The sequence below is a fragment of the Nerophis ophidion genome, linkage group LG23, assembly GCF_033978795.1.
Source record: "Nerophis ophidion isolate RoL-2023_Sa linkage group LG23, RoL_Noph_v1.0, whole genome shotgun sequence".
NCBI classification, from domain to species: Eukaryota; Metazoa; Chordata; class Actinopteri; order Syngnathiformes; family Syngnathidae; genus Nerophis; species Nerophis ophidion.
This window is the reverse complement of record NC_084633.1, coordinates 20,309,436-20,327,482: the sequence shown is the minus strand read 5'-3', so window position 1 is coordinate 20,327,482 and position 18,047 is coordinate 20,309,436. Positions and strand designations below refer to the sequence as shown.

The 18,047-nt window shown below is 40.9% G+C and overlaps 1 protein-coding gene across 1 annotated transcript in view; it reads left to right on the top strand.

The window, feature by feature from the left end:
• tbl3 (transducin beta like 3) overlaps positions 1-18,047 on the top strand; it is a 67,180-nt gene that overhangs the window by 22,523 nt on the left and 26,610 nt on the right. The window contains exons 9-17 of the mRNA XM_061885176.1: positions 1,752-1,848; positions 1,919-2,139; positions 3,043-3,184; positions 5,709-5,767; positions 5,855-5,961; positions 6,045-6,174; positions 12,130-12,369; positions 12,438-12,508; positions 17,766-17,922. Of these exons, the coding sequence (XP_061741160.1) occupies positions 1,752-1,848; positions 1,919-2,139; positions 3,043-3,184; positions 5,709-5,767; positions 5,855-5,961; positions 6,045-6,174; positions 12,130-12,369; positions 12,438-12,508; positions 17,766-17,922 (1,224 nt within the window). The remainder of the gene's footprint in view (positions 1-1,751; positions 1,849-1,918; positions 2,140-3,042; positions 3,185-5,708; positions 5,768-5,854; positions 5,962-6,044; positions 6,175-12,129; positions 12,370-12,437; positions 12,509-17,765; positions 17,923-18,047) is intronic.

Genomic DNA, 18,047 nt, shown 5'->3' with positions numbered 1-18,047 from the left:
CAATGGGAATACCACAGGAAGATATAGCGACATTAGCTCGGATTCAAACTCGGATTTCAGCGACTTAAGCGATTCAACAGATTACGCATGTATTGAAACAGATGGTTGGAGTATGAAAGTATTGAAGAAGAAACTGAAGCTATTGAGCGAATTCATAGTCATAGCATGGCCGAATAGCTGCGTTAGCATCGCCGGTAAAATGTGCGGACCAAACGATCAGGACTTTCGCATCTTTTGACACTGGAGCAACTTAAATCCGTCGATTGGTAAGTGTTTGTTTCGCATTAAATGTGGGTGGAAGGAAACGTAATATAGTTGCAAATGCATCTACAGGTTATCTATACATCTCTGTGCCATGTCTGCGTTAGCATCGATTAGCATAGCATGTTAGCATCGATTAGCTGGCAGTCAACATCAACAAAACTCACCTTTGTGATTTCGTTGACTATCATTGCAAATACATCTGCAGGTTATCCATACATCTCTGTGCCATGTCTGCCTTAGCATCGCCGCTAAAATGTGGAGACACTCTGGCACATTCAATGGGGGTCTGGCGGCAGACACTTTGGCATCTTCGGGCCAGTGGTGCAACTTGAATCCCTCCCTGTTAGTGTTGTTACACCCTCCGACAACACACCGACGAGGCATGATGTCTCCAAGGTTCCAAAAAATAGTCAAAAAAACGGAAAATAACAGAGCTGAGACCCGGTGTTTGTAATGTGTTGAAAATGAAAATGGCGGGTGTGTTACCTCGGCGACGTCAAATTCTGACGTCATCGCCTCCAGCGCGATCAACAGAAAGGCGTTTAACTCGCCAAAATTCCCCCATTTAGAGTTTGGAAATCGGTTAAAAAATAGATGGTCTTTTTTCTGCACCATCAAGGTATATATTGACGCTTACATAGGTCTGCTGATAATGTTCCCCTTTAATTCTAGCCTGATTTATCCATTCCTTTACCACTTTTGACGTGTGTTTGGGGTCATTGTCCTGTTGGAACACCCAACTGCGCCCAAGACCCAACCTCCGGGCTGATGATTTTAGTGGTAGAATTAGGGTGGTGGTAAAATTATGCTCTGGGCCTGTTTTTCTGCCTATGGAACTGGTGCTTTACAGAGAGTAAACAATGAAAAAGGAGAATTACCTTCAAATTCTTCAGGACAACCTAAAATCATCAGCCCGGAGGTTGGGTCTTGGGCGCAGTTGGGTGTTCCAACAGGACAATGACCCCAAACACACGTCAAAAATGGTAAAAGAATGGCTAAATCAAGCCAGAATTAAGCTTTTAGAATGACCTTCCCAAAGTCCTGACTTAAAAGTGTGGACAATGCTGAAGAAACAAGTCCATGTCAGAAAACCAACAAATGTAGCTGAACTGCACCAATTTTGAGGAGTGGTCAAAACTTGTGGATGGCTACCAAAATCATCTTATTGCAGTGAAACTTGCCAAGGGACATGTAAGCAAATATTAACATTACTGTATGTATACTTTTAACACAGCACATTTGCTCACATTTTCAGTAGACCCATAATAAATTCATAAAAGAACCAAACTTCATGAATGTTTTTTTTTTTTGTGACCAACAAGTATGTGCTCCAATCACTCTATCACAAAAAAATAAGAGACGTAGAAATGATTGGAATCTCCAGACAGCCATGACATTATGTTCTTTACAAGTGTATGTCAACTTTTGATCGCGATTGAATATATATTTGACGCTGCACGAGTTGAGTGTTTGTGGTCTGTGTGCAGGCGTTAGAGGGTGTTTTGATCCTCCCTGCAAAAAAAGACCTCTCTCAAATTGGAGTCAAGACCAAAGACCTGCATTTTATCACAGCTGGCAGCAAAGGTACAGCTTTGACTCTATCCTAACTCTCTTGAATGTGCATTCATAAGTATTTGCCTTTTTCCTCTTCCAGGGGTGTTGAGAGTGTGGGAAGCCAGCACGGGCCGCTGCGTCTACATCCAGCCCCTTCAGTCCACTCTCAGCCCGCCCTCTGAACATGAGGAGGAGAAGGACGATGACCCCCGCAGTCTAACATACCTCCTGGAACTCCCTGCTTCCGACAGGCTGGCCACAGTTACTTCAGAGCACAACATAGTGTTTTACAAGCTTCCTGCTCTCAGCACACAGCAGCAGGTAAGGCAACGATACTCTGTAAAATACCGGACTGTACGGTCCTCTAGGGATGTATACTGTGTACTAGGGTTGTAGGGCATACCAGTATTAGTTTAGTACCAGGATACTAATGAATCATGTTCGGGTACTTTTCCGCCTCTAAAAAGTATTGTTCCCCCAAACCCCCTGTCATCGTGTCATTGTTGGTTTTTACAAGCAGAGGAGCATGTTCGGCAGCGCACGATCACAGAGTACTTACAAGCAGACATTGTGGGTTGACAAAAAAGAGCTAACGGACGCATTTTGGCTTGAAAACTAACGATAAAGGTGAAGTAATAACACTGAAACGCCCTCAAGAAGAGATGCTTTAAGACGTGGCTAGCTAGCTAGCGGCTAAAGTCCAGCCGTAATCGGCAGTGTTTTAGCTACTTCTAAATGACTAATCCTCGCCTCCATGGAGACAAATAAAGTAAGTTTCTTACAAGTCTCATTATCACTGCAGGACGAGGAATAGCTAAACATGCGTCAAAATGTAAACAAACGCCATTGGTGGATCTACACCTGACATCCACTGTAATGATACCAAGTACAAGAGCGTATGTAGTCGATACTACTATGATTACATCAATATTTTTTAGCATGACAAAATCTTTTTTTGTGTTTTTCAAATGTATTTTATGTTTATAAAGTCAGGTAATATGTCCCTGGACACATGAGGACTTTGAATATGACCAATGTTTGATCCTGTAATTACTTTGTATCGGACTAAAAAACAAGGGTTTCTATATAACGTGATCTAGGGAATGATGACTTTGATAGTTTATGGACCCCAACGTCCGTGCTACATGGAACTTTGAGTATACATTGTACATTATACAGTGTAACAAGACCCCAAAATTTCCCTTTGTTTTCCACTCCTTGCAGTTTGTGGGCTACAATGACGAGGTGCTGGATGTGAAATTCCTGGGTAAAAACGACAGCCACATTGTGGTAGCGACCAACAGTTGCCAGCTGAAAGTCTTTGAGCTGCTCACAAACAGCTGCCAGATCCTCTATGGACACACAGGTCAGTGGCCAGCAGGTGGCAGTGTGTGTCTGCAGTGCAGTTTGAATTTAGCACAGCAATATTTGACACTAGACTTCTATTGTGTTTAAAGCTCAAGTCCAAATACATAAATACAATCATATCATTGCAATCCCCGGTAGTTACTATGCAAACTTGTCCCCTAGGGCCTGTGAATAGTACAGTGAATGGCATCATCTTTATTTTACTGGATTGTTGATTCTCTCTATCCATTATCCCATATTTGAGCTAGAAACTCCAGTATTTTTGAACACATTAGGACTATATATATGTATATATATATATTTTAATTAGATTCAGGCGGGTGGCGCTTGAACCATTCGGAAATATTTGATATACATGGATAGGTTGATTGGCAACACTAAAAAAACAACAAACTGGCCCTAGTGTGTGAATTTGAGTGTGAATGTTGTCTGTCTCCCTGCGATGAGGTGGCGTCTTGTCCAGGCTGTACCCTGCCTTCCGCCCGATTGAAGCTGAGATAGGCGCCAGCACCCCCCGCGACCCCAAAAGGGAATAAGCGGTAGAAAATGAATGGATTGGTTCTGGGATCGGTATCCTTTACCATTCAAAGAGCCATCGAGGACCCGTGTCACAAAGCGAAGAAGACAATAGGAGACTCTATTATTCTCTAGAATGACTGCCGTCAGTCACCCAGTTAATAAGTATTAGGGCGTGCTATGAAGTCATTGGCTTTGTCGCATTCTACAACATGTACAATCTACTTGTCAGTCCAGCAATTTGTTGTTTGTGGCTTCCGCATTCACAAGCACACAACTGCAAGGCATACTGGGTGACACAGAGTACACTAATGGTTGTGATATAAACAATTTTAACACTTAGTAATATGCGCCACGCTGTGAAGCCACACCAAACAAGAATGACAAACACATTTCGGGAGAACATCCTCCCAGTAACACAACATAAACGCAACACGACAAATACCCAGAATCCTTTGCATTCATGAGACTTCCTGACTGTTTTATACACCCCGCTAGCAGCAAACCCTGCCACCGTGCGTCAGTAAGGTGGGCGGGGTGGGGGCGCGGGGGTGTAAAATATATTCAGCCTGTGTCACGGATACAGAGGATTCTGGGTATTTGTTGTGTTACTGTGAGGATGTTGTCATTCTTGTTTAGTGTGGCTTCACAGTGTGGTGCATATTAGTAAGAGTGTTAAAACTGTTTATATCACAACCATCAGTGTACTCTGAATCACCCAGTATGCCTTTCAATCTTGTACGTGTGTTTACGGAAGCTGCATACAACATGTTGCTGGACTAACAGTCGGTTTGTACATGTTGTTGAAGGTGTCAAAGGCAATGGCTTCACAGCACGCCCTGATTCTTGTTATCAGGACGAACACTATTGGATATTCGTGAGAACGTTAGCGGTTCCCATTGTCTTCTTTACTCTGTGAAACGGGTTTCAATAGCTCTTTGTGTGGTAAAGCTGGCCGACCTCTGATGTATTACAACGGGCGGGTGGCGGGCGGTTGCGGTTCTGATAAAATGTTGGTTCGGATAGACGGCGGGTGGATGACGACTTTGGTGATGCGGTTGCAGATGATATAATTGCCTATATATATGGTGCTGAGATACCCATGATTTCAGCCTTTCAAATGTAAATGCCGGTAAAATGTGCGGACCAAACGATCAGGACTTTCGCATCTTTTGACACTGGATCAACTTAAATCCGTCGATTGGTAAGTGTTTGTTTCGCATTAAATGTGGGTGGAAGGAAACGTAATATAGTTGCAAATGCATCTACAGGTTATCCATACATCTCTGTGCCACGTCTGCTTTAGCACCGCCGGTAAATAGCATGTTAGCATCGATTAGCATAGCACGTTAGCATCGATTAGCTGGCAGTCAACATCAACAAAACTCACCTTTGTGATTTCGTTGACTATCGTTGCAAATGCATTTGCAGGTTTTCCATACATCTCTGTGCCATGTCTGCCTTAGCATCGCCGGTAAAATGTGGAGACACTCCGGCACATTCAATGGGGGTCTGGCGGCAGATTTCTGGCCACTTTCGCATCTTCGGGCCAGTGGTGCAACTTGAATCCCTCCCTGTTAGTGTTGTTACACCCTCCGACAACACACCCACGAGGCATGATGTCTCCAAAGTTCCAAAAATAGTCAAAAAATGGAAAATAACAGAGCTGAGACCCGGTGTTTGTAATGTGTTGAAAATGAAAATGGCGGGTGTGTTACCTCGGCGACGTCACATTCTGACGTCATCGCGTCCAGCGCGATAAACAGAAAGGCGTTTAATTCGCCAAAATTCACCCATTTAGAGTTCGGAAATCGGTTAAAAAAATAGATGGTCTTTTTTTTCTGCACCATCAAGGTATATATTGACGCTTACATAGGTCTGCTGATAATGTTCCCCTTTAAGAATTGAAGGTGGTGAAACAAGGAAACCCTGTTGTCTAGACCACAGATTTCCTTATGCAGTTGAGGTCATGACGACTCATTTTCTGTTTGTGTTTCCTCACACAGATACTATCCTATCATTGGATGTGTTTAAGAAAGGCTTTGTCTTTGCAAGCTGTGCAAAGGTGAGAGCACACGCCTAGACCTCCTCTCTGCAGCCTCTTCTTTAGAGCAAATCATGCACACAGTGCCTGTCATGTGTTTGTCCACAGGACAGGTCAGTGCGTGTGTGGCGCATGGATGGTGACAGCGGTCAGGTCAGCTGTGTGGCCCACGGTTCCAGCCATACTAACGCAGTGGGCTCCATTACCTGTTCTAGGTAACAGACATACATCGACTGTATGGACATTAGCAGAGCAGGAAAAACGTGTTGTCTATATAACAAACATTGTGTGTGTGCAGGATGAAAGCATCCTTCATAGTGTCTGGCAGTCAGGACTGCACTGTGAAGGTGTGGGATCTCCCGGCAGACTTGTCTACAACTGATGTCCATCAGCTGACTGCACGTGTCACAGAGAAGGCACATGATAAGGTACACAAGAAAACTATATTTGTACAGCAAATACATGAACTAAAAATAAATAAAAACTGCAATTATAGCATTTGAACATGAGAACTTAAACACCCAAGTCCTATTAAAGTACCAGTAGAATTGAAAAATAAGTTGTCTTTATATTGGAGCTTTTATCATATACAGATATACAGTCGTGGTCAAAAGTGTACATACACTTGTGAAGGACATAACGCCATGACTGTCTTGAGTTTCCATTCATTTCTACAATTCTTATTTTTTGTGATAGAGTGATTGGAGCACATACTTACTGGTCACAAAAAACATGCATGAAATGTGTTTCTTTTTTGAATTTATTATGGGTCTACTGAAAATGTGAGCAAATGTGCTGGGTCAAAAGTATACATACAGCAATGTTAATATTTGCTCACATGTCCCTTGGCAAGTTTCACTGCAATAAGGCGCTTTTGGTGGCCATCCACAAGCTTTTGCTTGAATTGTTGACCACTCCTCTTGACAGAATTGGTGCAGTTCAGCTAAATTTGTTGGGTTTTCTGACATGGACTTGTTTCTTCAGCAATGTCCTCACATTTAAGTCAGGATTTTGGGAAGGCCATTCTAAAAGCTTAATCCTAGCCTGATTTAGACATTCCTTGGCTGAATTTTTGACCACTCCTCTTAACAAAATTGGTGCAGTTCAGCTAGATTTGTTGGTTTTCTGACAGGGACTTGTCTCTTCTGGATTGTCCACATGTTCTCAATGGGGTTTAAGTCAGGACTTAGGGAAGGCCATTCTAAAACCTTAATACATGCCTGATTTAACCATTCCTTTACCACTTTTGAGGTGTGTTTGGGGTCATTGTCCTGTTGGAACACCCAATTGCGCCCAAGACCCAACCTATGGGCTGATGATTTTAGGTTGTCCTGCAGAATTTGGAGGTAATCCTCCTTTTTCATTGTCCCATTTACTCTCTGTAAAGCACCAGTTCCATTGGCAGCAAAACAGGCCCACAGCATAATGCTACCACCACCATGCTTGACAGTAGGATGTTGTTCCTGGGATTAAAGGCCTCACCTTTTCTCCTCAAAAATATATTGCCGACTATTGTTGCCAAACAGCTCAATTTTTATTTCATCTGACCACGTCACTTTCTTCCAGAAAGTCTTATCTTTGTCCACGTGAGGCCTATTTTGCTGCCAATGGAACTGGTGCTTTACAGAGAGTAAATGGGAAAATGAAAAAGGAGGATTACCTCCAAATTCTTCAGGACAACCTAAAATCATCAGCCCAGAGGTTGGGTCTTGGGCGCAATTGGGTGTAATGACCCCAAACACGTCAAAAGTGGTAAAGGAATGCCTAAATCAGGCTTGTATTAAGGTTTTAGAATGGCCTTCCCTAAGTCCTGACTTAAACCCCATTGAGAACATGTGGACAATCCAGAAGAGACAAGTCCCTGTCAGAAAACCAACAAATTTAGCTGAACTGCAACAATTTTGTTAAGAGGAGTGGTCAAAAATTCAGCCAGAACCTTGTGGATGACTACCAAAAGCGCCTTATTGCAGTGAAACTTGCCAAGGGACATGTAAGCAAATATTAACATTGCTGTATGTATACTTTTGACCCAGCACATTTGCTCACATTTGGTCACATTTTGAGTAGACCATAATAAATTCATAAAAGAACCAAACTTAATGAATGTTTGTTGTGACCAACAAGTGTGTGCTCCGATCACTCTATCACAAAAAAATGTGTTGTAGTAATTATCGGAAATTCAAGACAGCCATGACATTATGTTATTTACAAGTGTATGTAAACTTTTGACCACGACTGTATATCCGACTTACGTTTACAAGTAATAGATATGATCAAAATAGTATCTATCTCACATTCCCAAGCCATTTTGAGAGTTAATGAGCAAGCCAGGCACGTAATCCGTGACGTCTAGGTGGGAACTACAGATCCCTTCCCCATCAACAACAATGCAAATCATGCAGACTTTACACAGCCAACAACGATTTGGGACAAATGATGATCAAGAACCTTATAATCGTTCAGCCTGAATATAAGGAGGATGAGCTACAAGTTTTAGAAGCTGTGTGCTGGACACATTCAACTTTAGTGAAACACTAACCATCATGTAGCAGTATTGCTAAGTGCTAAACAAGAAATACAAACTACAAACATTATAAAACGATTGTTTACTTTACAATGTCTGCTCTCAATGCGATGACTACTGATAGGATTTTTATATCTTTTCTGTTCAGATGAAGAATTAATCGAAATCCACAAGAAGGATGAAAGGGAACTTCCGTTATTGTGTCTTTGTTTCCAGCTCCAAGTATACATTGCATGTCACTGGTGAAGAACTTCTAGATTGATGGCTAAATTATCTTATTTTTCAAATGAAAAGCATGATTTATAATCTAGAATTACTTTGAGGAGCGAGACGCAAAGATGCAGCAGCAGGACATCGGCCGGCTAAATGCTACGTAGCACAGCGAGTTACCTCTTTGTTGTCAGTGCTGCACTAAAAATAAACAAGAAATACAAACTACAAACATTATAAAACGATCGTTTACTTTACAATGTCTGCTCTCAATGCGATGACTACTGATAGGATTTTTATATCTTTTCTGTTTAGATGAAGAATTAATCGAAATCCACAAGAAGGATTAAAAGGAACTTCCGTTATTGTGTCTTTGTCTCCAGCTCCAAGTATACATTGCATGTCACTGGTGAAGAACTTCTAGATTGATGGCTAAATTCTCTTATTTTTCAAATGAAAAGCATGATTTATAATCTAGAATTACTTCGAGGAGCGAGACGCAAAGATGCAGCAGCAGGACATCGGCCGGCTAAATGCTACATAGCACAGCGAGTTACCTCTTTGTTGTCAGTGCTGCACTAAAAATAGTTTGTCTGCGTTAGCTCTTTTGATAACAATATCGCTAATATTTGGTTAATATCCAGGTTGTGATATATAGAAAAAGAGTACCTTATTTTTTGGAGTATAAGTCGCTCTGGAGTATAAATCGCACCTGCCGAAAATGCATAATAAAAAAGGAAAAAAACATATATAAGTCGCACTGGAATATATGTCGCATTTTTGGGGGAAATTTATTTGATAAAATCCAACACCAAGAATAGACATTCGAAAGGCAATTTAAAATAAATAAAGAATAGTGAACAACAGGCTGAATAAGTGTAGGTTATATGAGGCATAAATAACCAACTGCTATGTTAACCTAACATATTATGGTAAGAGTCATTCAAATAACTAGAACATATAGAACATGATATACCTTTACCAAACTATCTCTCACTCCTAATCCATAAATCCCAAGAAATCTTATACGTCTAGCCTCTTATCTCAATGAGCTAAATAATATTATTTGATATTTTACGGTGCTGTGTTAATAATTTCACACATAAGTCGCTCCTGAGTACAAGTCGCACCCCCGGCCAAACTATGAAAAAAAAACTGCGACTTATAGTCCGAAAAATACGGTATATTTGGTTAATGTTCAGGTTACGATATATTAAAAATATTCTATTGATTTGGATGGTTACTTAGAGGGTTTTGTGGGCGGAATAGAGAGCCCCCATTGACTCAATTGTTCGCTGACTTTTTATTTATTTATTAATTTTGGACTTAGAATCCATAAAAAACAAAAACAGATGTGTTCATGTCTTACCTAGGGCTTGTGAATGATAGAGAGCACATGTTTCTATTTGTTTGCCTATTTCCAGTATAACTAAACTGCTGATATGATCAGCGTTCTCATCATGACATCATTCGACACCAAATGTACGGAAATTGCGGAAGACATCCGTAGCGGAATATATTTATGACATTTTTGGCCTCTGATCTGATCCGATTTTGAGTCCCGATCTGTAATTTTGAGAAAATATAGAATAATTAACCTTTTTATTAGGGGTGTAGGAAAAAATCCATTCGAATACGAATCGAATCAAATACGTTGTGTGATTCAGAATCGATTCTCATTTTTTTTAAAAATCTCTTTTTTTTTTTTTTTTCAATCCAACAAACCACTACACAGCAATACCATAACAATGCAATCCAATTCCAAAACCAAACCTGAGCCAGCAACACTCAGAACTGCAATAAACAGAGCAATTGAAGAGACACAAACACGACACAGAACGAACCAAAAGTAGTGAAACAAAAATGAATATTATCAACAACAGTATCAATATTAGTTATAATTAAAAAAATCCCTCATTGACATTATCATTAGACATTTATGAAAATAAACAAAAACAACAATAGTGTCACAGTGGCTTACACTTGCATGGCATCTCATAAGCTGGACAACACACTGTGTCCAATGTTTTCACAAAGATAAAAAAAGTCATATTTTTGGTTCGTTTAATAGTTAAAACAATTTTACATTATTTCAATCAGTTGCTAAAACATTGTCCTTTACAATTATAAAATCTTATAAAAGAAAAATATACTACTCTGCTTGCATGTCAGCAGACTGGGGTAGATCCTGCTGAAATCCTATGTATTGAATGAATACAGAATCGTTTTCATCCATCCATCCATCATCTTCCGCTTATCCGAGGTCGGGTCGCGGGGGCAACAGCCTAAGCAGGGAAACCCAGACTTCCCTCTCCCCAGCCACTTCGTCTAGCTCTTCCCGGGGGATCCCGAGGCGTTCCCAGGCCAGCCGGGAGACATAGTCTTCCCAACGTGTCCTGGGTCTTCCCCGTGGCCTCCTACCGGTTGGACGTGCCCTAAACACCTCCCTAGGGAGGCGTTCGGGTGGCATCCTGACCAGATGCCCGAACCACCTCATCTGGCTCCTCTCCATGTGGAGGAGCAGCGGCTTTACTTTGAGTTCCTCCCGGATGGCAGAGCTTCTCACCCTATCTCTAAGGGAGAGACCTGGAAACTCATTTGGGCCGCTTGTACCCGTGATCTTATCCTTTCGGTCATGACCCAAAGCTCTTTCTTTACCACAACGGATCGGTACAACGTCCGCATTACTGAATACGCCGCACCGATCCGCCTGTCGATCTCACGATCCACTCTTCCCTCACTCGTGAACAAGACTCCTAGGTACTTGAACTCCTCCACTTGGGGCAGGGTCTCTTCCCCAACCCGGAGATGGCATTCCACCCTTTTCCGGACGAGAACCATGGACTCGGACTTGGAGGTGCTGATTCTCATTCCGGTCGCTTCACACTCGGCTGCGAACTGATCCAGTGAGAGCTGAAGATCCCGGTCAGATGAAGCCATCAGGACCACATCATCTGCAAAAAGCAGAGACCTAATCCCGCGGTCACCAAACCGGAACCCCTCAACGCCTTGACTGCGCCTAGAAATTCTGTCCATAAAAGTTATGAACAGAATGGGTGACAAAGGACAGCCTTGGCGGAGTCCAACCCTCACTGGAAATGTGTTCGACTTACTGCCAGCAATGCGGACCAAGTTCTGACACTGATCATACAGGGAGCGGACCGCCACAATCAGACAGTCCGATACCCCATACTCTCTGAGCACTCCCCACAGGACTTCCCGAGGGACACAGTCGAATGCCTTCTCCAAGTCCACAGAATCGTTTTGAATCGGAAAAATATAGTTTTTGAATCGAGAATCGAATCGAAAAAAAAAACGATATATTATCGAAACGTGACCCCAAGAATCGATATTGAATCGAATCGTGGGACACCCAAAGATTCGCAGTCCTACTTTTTATAAATAGTAATTAGTAACTAAGTAAATCTAATAACATATTTTGTAAAGCTTACTTGATAAAATTTACGACTTGGCAGTATTGTTATAATAAATGTCACGTACAATTCTAAAAAAAAGAAAAAGAAAAAAAAGTAAGTGGCTTGTGCAGAATAACTACACAAAAGCAAAAACTAATGTTGACTCGCATTTGAATAATTTGGGTTTTGCCCTTAAATCCTTCCTAAATCCGATAAATTGTTTCTTACTCAAGGATGTCAACGGTGTGGCCGTTTCGCCCAACGACAAGCTGCTGGCTTCCGGCTCCCAAGACCGCACGGCCAAGCTGTGGTCCTTGTCGGGTGAGGGCAGCCTCGGCCTACTCGGTGTGTTTCGCGGCCACCGGCGAGGTATCTGGGCCGTCTGTTTCTCGCCCGTCGATCAAGTGCTGGCCACCTCCTCCGCAGACGGCACCAGCAAGCTGTGGAGCCTGCAGGACTTCAGCTGCCTCAAGGTGGGCAGGAAGACACTTCACAACTTGCTGAAATCTAAAAAAAAATTGCTTTCTGTCATCCTAATTAGACTTTTGAGGGACACGACGCATCCGTGTTGAAGGTCATCTTTGTCAGCCGAGGCACTCAGCTGCTCAGCAGGTAACTCCATTTCCCTCCTCTTTCATTAAAGGCACTCACATTTCTACAATCATTTTGCTTCTCAAGAAACAATACTATTGGAAGGTAAACTTGCATATACTTTAGACCAGGGGTAGGGAACCTGTGGCTCTAGAGCCAGATGTGGCTCTTTTGATGACTACATCTGGCTCTCAGATAAATATTAGCTGACATTGCTTAACAGGATAAGTAATTAATAATTACGCTGGTAATCACAGTGTTAAAAATAACGTTCAAAAGATAAAACATTCTCATGCATTTTAATCCAACCATCCGTTTTCTATCGCACCTGTCCAAGATGTCGCATTAATAGTAGGAAGTATTATATTTATTATTGGTTAAATTTAGAATAACAATGTTATTAAAAAGAATAAGAGACTTATTATACTCTAAAAATGTTGGTCTTGTCAAGACCTGGACTATGGTGTGGTTTGTTTTCCTGGGGTGCAAAGAGATTGGAACGGACATGGCGTGAAGGTAATGACATCTTTATCTTAACTCAAAAATATTACAAAAACAAAGGGTATAAACAAAAGGCGCTCTCAGTGGATGTTAAAAACTTGGCTATGAAAACTAAAACTCGCACAATGGGAGAACTATGAACATAAAATAAAACTTATAAACTATGGCATGGAAAACTTACCCGGACCGAGAAAGAGCATGGATCATCGGCATCGATAACATAGGTGTATAAGGGGGGATAGAGGGTGAGTAGAAGGTGATGTCGCCAGGCTGACTGACTGGCAACTGCAGGCTTAAATTGTGACGTGGTGATTGACAACAGGTACATGAGTTCAAGTGAATCAGGTGCGTGAGTCGTGAAAACAGGTGAACTGATTGGTATTTATGGAAACAAAAACAAACCAGGGTGCACAAAAACAGGAACTAATGGAGTCAAAAACAAAACATAACATAACTAAACAGAACATGATTTCAAAGACATGACAAGTCTTACTTAAAAATGCACGCATTTAGTTGTATTCCGTGTTTATAAAATATTATACGGCTCTCACGGAAATACATTTTGAAATATTTGACTTTCATGGACATCTCAACCAAAAAGGTTCCCGACCCCTGCTTTAGAGTATTCAGTGTTAGGGCTGGCCGATATGGATGAAAAAGTATATTTCGACCAATTTTCCCTCCAATTTTTTGTGTGAGCAAACACCATGTGAGCGACGGCAGACGTGCACACTGTTATGCGCTTATCTTTTTATTCGATTTTGTGCGCGGCCTAGATTTGCCGTGCGCAGAGGACGCGTGAGCAGTGTGCAATTGCACAGGTGCGTACCTTAGAGCAGTGTTTCTCAACCTTTTTTCAGTGATGTACCCCCTGTGAATATTTTTTTTAATTCAAGTACCCCCTAATCAGAGCAAAGCAGTTTTGGTTGAAAAAAAAAAGAGATAAAGAAGTAAAATACAGCACTATGTCATCAGTTTCTGATTTATTAAATTGTATGACAGTGCAAAATATTGCTCATTTGTAGTGGTCTTTGTTGAACTATTTGGAAAAAAATATATAAAAATAAGTAAAAAGTTGTTGAAAAATAAACAAGTGATTCAATTATAAATTAAGATTTCTACACATAGAAGTAATCATCAACTTAAAGTGCCCTCTTTGGGGATTGTAATAGAGATCCATCTGGATTCATCAACTTCATTCTAAACATTTCTTCACAAAAAAATATCAATATTTATGGAACATGTCCACAAAAAATCTAGTTGTCAACACTGAATATTGCATTGTTGCATTTCTTTTCACAGTTTATGAACTTACATTCATATTTTGTTAAAATTATTATTCAATAAATATATTTATAAAAGGTTTTTTGAATTGTTGCTATTTTTAGAATATTTAAAAAAAATCTCACGTATCCCTCGGCATACCTTCAAGTACCCCCAGGGGTACGCGTACCCCCATTTGAGAACCACTGCACTAGAGCGAAAGTTGATCTCGACATATTTTTACTTAAACTCTGTATTCAATATAGATCTTGAAATATTTTCCGGTGAAAATATACATATAAAGATATTCATTTTTGAGTGATGTTCACTGAAATTGAACTGTACTGTAAACAGTCGGTGGCACTTTTATTGACCAGTTAGTCAAGATGGGTATTAACAGCACTGTTTAAGTAGCACAGAATTGCATAACATAAATAAAATAGAAAAATATTCTCCACGTAAAATAAATAACATAGCTGTGCAAATAATACAAAATGTATCAAACTCAGATAAAAAACAATTTGCAGGCAGGCACTTTTTAATTCCCAGTGGGTGATGTAATGGACACATATATGTTCTGGACAGAGCCAAGTAAGTGACTTGACTTAATTGTGCGGCTATGATACGGCTGGGCAATATGGCCTTTTTTAATATCTCGATATTTTTAGGCCATGTCACGATATATATCTCGATATTTTGCCTTAACCTTGAATGAACACTTGATACATATAATCACAGCAGTATGATGATTCTATATGTCTACAATAAAACATTATTCTTCATACTGAATTTATATATGCTCACTTTTTCAACTTTCATGCAGAGAGGGAAATCACAACTAAGTCAATTTACCAAAACTGTATTTATTAAACAGTTATTAAGCAGTGGCACAAACATTCATGTCATTTCCAAAACAAAGTGCAAGATTGTCAGAGACATTTTAAAACAAGCTATAAGTGCACTTTTGTGCATGATGTCACTAAGATGACATATCAAAACAACACTAAATTAAAGTGCACTTTTTGTACACAACGCCACTACAATAGTTTAAAACAAAGTGCACTTTTGTGCATGATGTCACACAAGATATTTCAATAACTGTCAGATAAAAATGAGCTGCATGATAGGTTCCTGCGGACATTATCTCCTTCTGTTTTTGACTTTCTTTCTTTTTTCACACGGTGTTGATCTGGAAATAGTTGCTTCGGCATGTTGTTGGTTTGGCACCGGCCGTAGTTGTTGACATGCGGAGTTTCAAGCACTCTTCATTCTCTAGCAGGTGACTTTTCAAATAATGCTACAAATTAGCAGTGCTGCTACTTTTTATATCAATGCTTTTGCCGCATTAATGTTGAACATATTCCCGCTTGAAGCCAAACCACCCCCGGACGATGGACCCCCTTTTGTTTTCTTGGGGATTAATTCTTCCATTTGTTACCAGATTCGCACGGTCTCTCTCTCGTATTACCACTCGCCCCTCACCGTTAGCATCACAGCTAACGTTACCATGTCGCTACCTCTCTGCTCCGTTGCACACGTGACAGCATGTGACGTACTGTATGTAAGAAGGTGCGCTTGGTTTACGTCTCTGTAAGAAGGAGAGACAAGAAAGAGTGAGAAGAGCCTGCAGCTAAAAGCAATTGCGGGAGAACATATACTCGAATATCACGATATAGTCATTTTCTATACCGCACAGAAACAAACCCACGATATATCGAGTATATCAATATATTGCCTAGCCTTAGGCTATGATATTCCTCACTTCGGCATACATTTTTAGCAGCATTTCTAGTGCGAAATAAGCAATTCATAAACAGTTTTGATTTGGGCTTACATGGTAAACAAATCAAATGAATGTTTTAGCCAGATGCAACATCATCAGCCGTTGTCAGTCCACTGCTGGACGAAAGCCTCAGCATGTTTCTGCCATTTGGCGTACTTTTCATGCTGGTTATTAGCCTACACCTTCCACGCTGGCTTGGTGCGGGTTGGAAGGGGTATTTTATATCAGAGATCCTTCTCCTAGACTAATTGCTTTACTGGGCTGTTGAACTTCGTCTGTCCTGTTTGTTGTCCACGCCCCATTTACCCAGGGACCCAGATGCATACATTTGTCCAAATGTGGCCAAGTAGACACATTGTGGGTTTCCTGGACGTCATCTATATCGCTAAAAGAAAAATCTAAAGAGAATCCCTCTGCCATCCTTCACTAATTTTTTTGATAAATAAATTGCGCGCTTGGATATTTCCTCTTCTCTTCTCCGACTCTCTCGTCGTTATTTGGAATGTCCATTGTCGTTTCCCTTCCTGGTTCAATGACCCATCCTATCCTGCCTCTGATTGGCCTGTCCTTACTGTTTTGCTCTAATCTCAACCAATCGTGACTCATCATAGTAAACAACTAGAGATGCCCGATAATATCGGATTGCCAATATCATCAGACAATAAAAGCTTTAAAATGTAATAGCAAAAAATTATCGGTATCGGTTTCAAAAAATAAAATGTATGACTTTTTAAAACGCCGCTGTGCGGAGTGGTACACGGACGTAGGAAGAAGTACAGAGCACCAATATTGTACAGAGCCCAAATTGGGCGTGCCGGCCCAATCACATAATATGTATGGCTTTTCACACACACAAGTGAATGCAAGCATACTTGGTCAACAGCCATACAGGTCACACTGAGGGTAGCCGTATAAACAACTTTAACACTTTTACATATATGCGCCAAACTGTGAACCCGCACCAAACAAGAATGACAAACACATTTTGGGAGAACATCCGCACCGTAACACAACATAAACACAACAGAACAAATACCAAGAACCCCTTGCAGCATTAACTCTTCCGGGACGCCACAATATACACCCCCGCTACCCAACTCATCATCAGGAGATCATGCATCTCTTGATGATTGAGGGAACCCCTCATGAAACAGTTCTGTAGAGATGAAGTAGTCTTGGGATTTTTCCCACACTTACATATATATATATATATATATATATATATATATATATATATATATATATACATACACGAAATATGTGAATTATACTACTCCCCTCTAAACCAGGCCCCCAACCACGTCTCCTCCCTACCCCCGACCTCGCACCCCCCACCTCGCGAAATCGGAGGTCTCAAGGTTGGCAAGTATGGTAGCGAGTTGAGTGTGGAGAGAGAATGGGGAGCGGGGAAGATTTAAGGACCAAAACAAATAATCAGTGTTTGGTCATTTTAACGTGAAACAAATTATATCGATATTACGATATTTTATTAATTAATATTGTTTAAAAATACATCTTACAAATTTGATATATTGCCCAGCCCTAGTCAGTGTACAGTTGGTATGGAAGTGTAGATTTATTATACACTGAAAAGGATTCATTACACAACTATAGTGTTGTACATTGAGAACATATATAAAATGCTTGCTGAAATGTGGAGAGTGTACTGATACTGTATATGGATTAAGCTATAAATCAGAACCAATCCCCTCAACCACGCTTCCTCCATAGTGGGTCAGACGGTTTGGTAAAACTATGGACCATCAAGACCAATGAATGTGTAAAGACCCTGGACGCCCACCAGGACAAAGTGTGGGGTCTCCACGGCAGCCGCAAAGACGACAAGATGGTGACCGGGTCAGTCGACTCCAACATCATTGTGTGGACGGTGAGTAATGGAGTTGGAAGTCTTGTACCATTGCCATCATATCCATGACACAACACAATTTTACTATCATTAAGTAGTAGCGTTGCACATTGGACCAAATTATGTTTGACAAGTTCAGCACAATA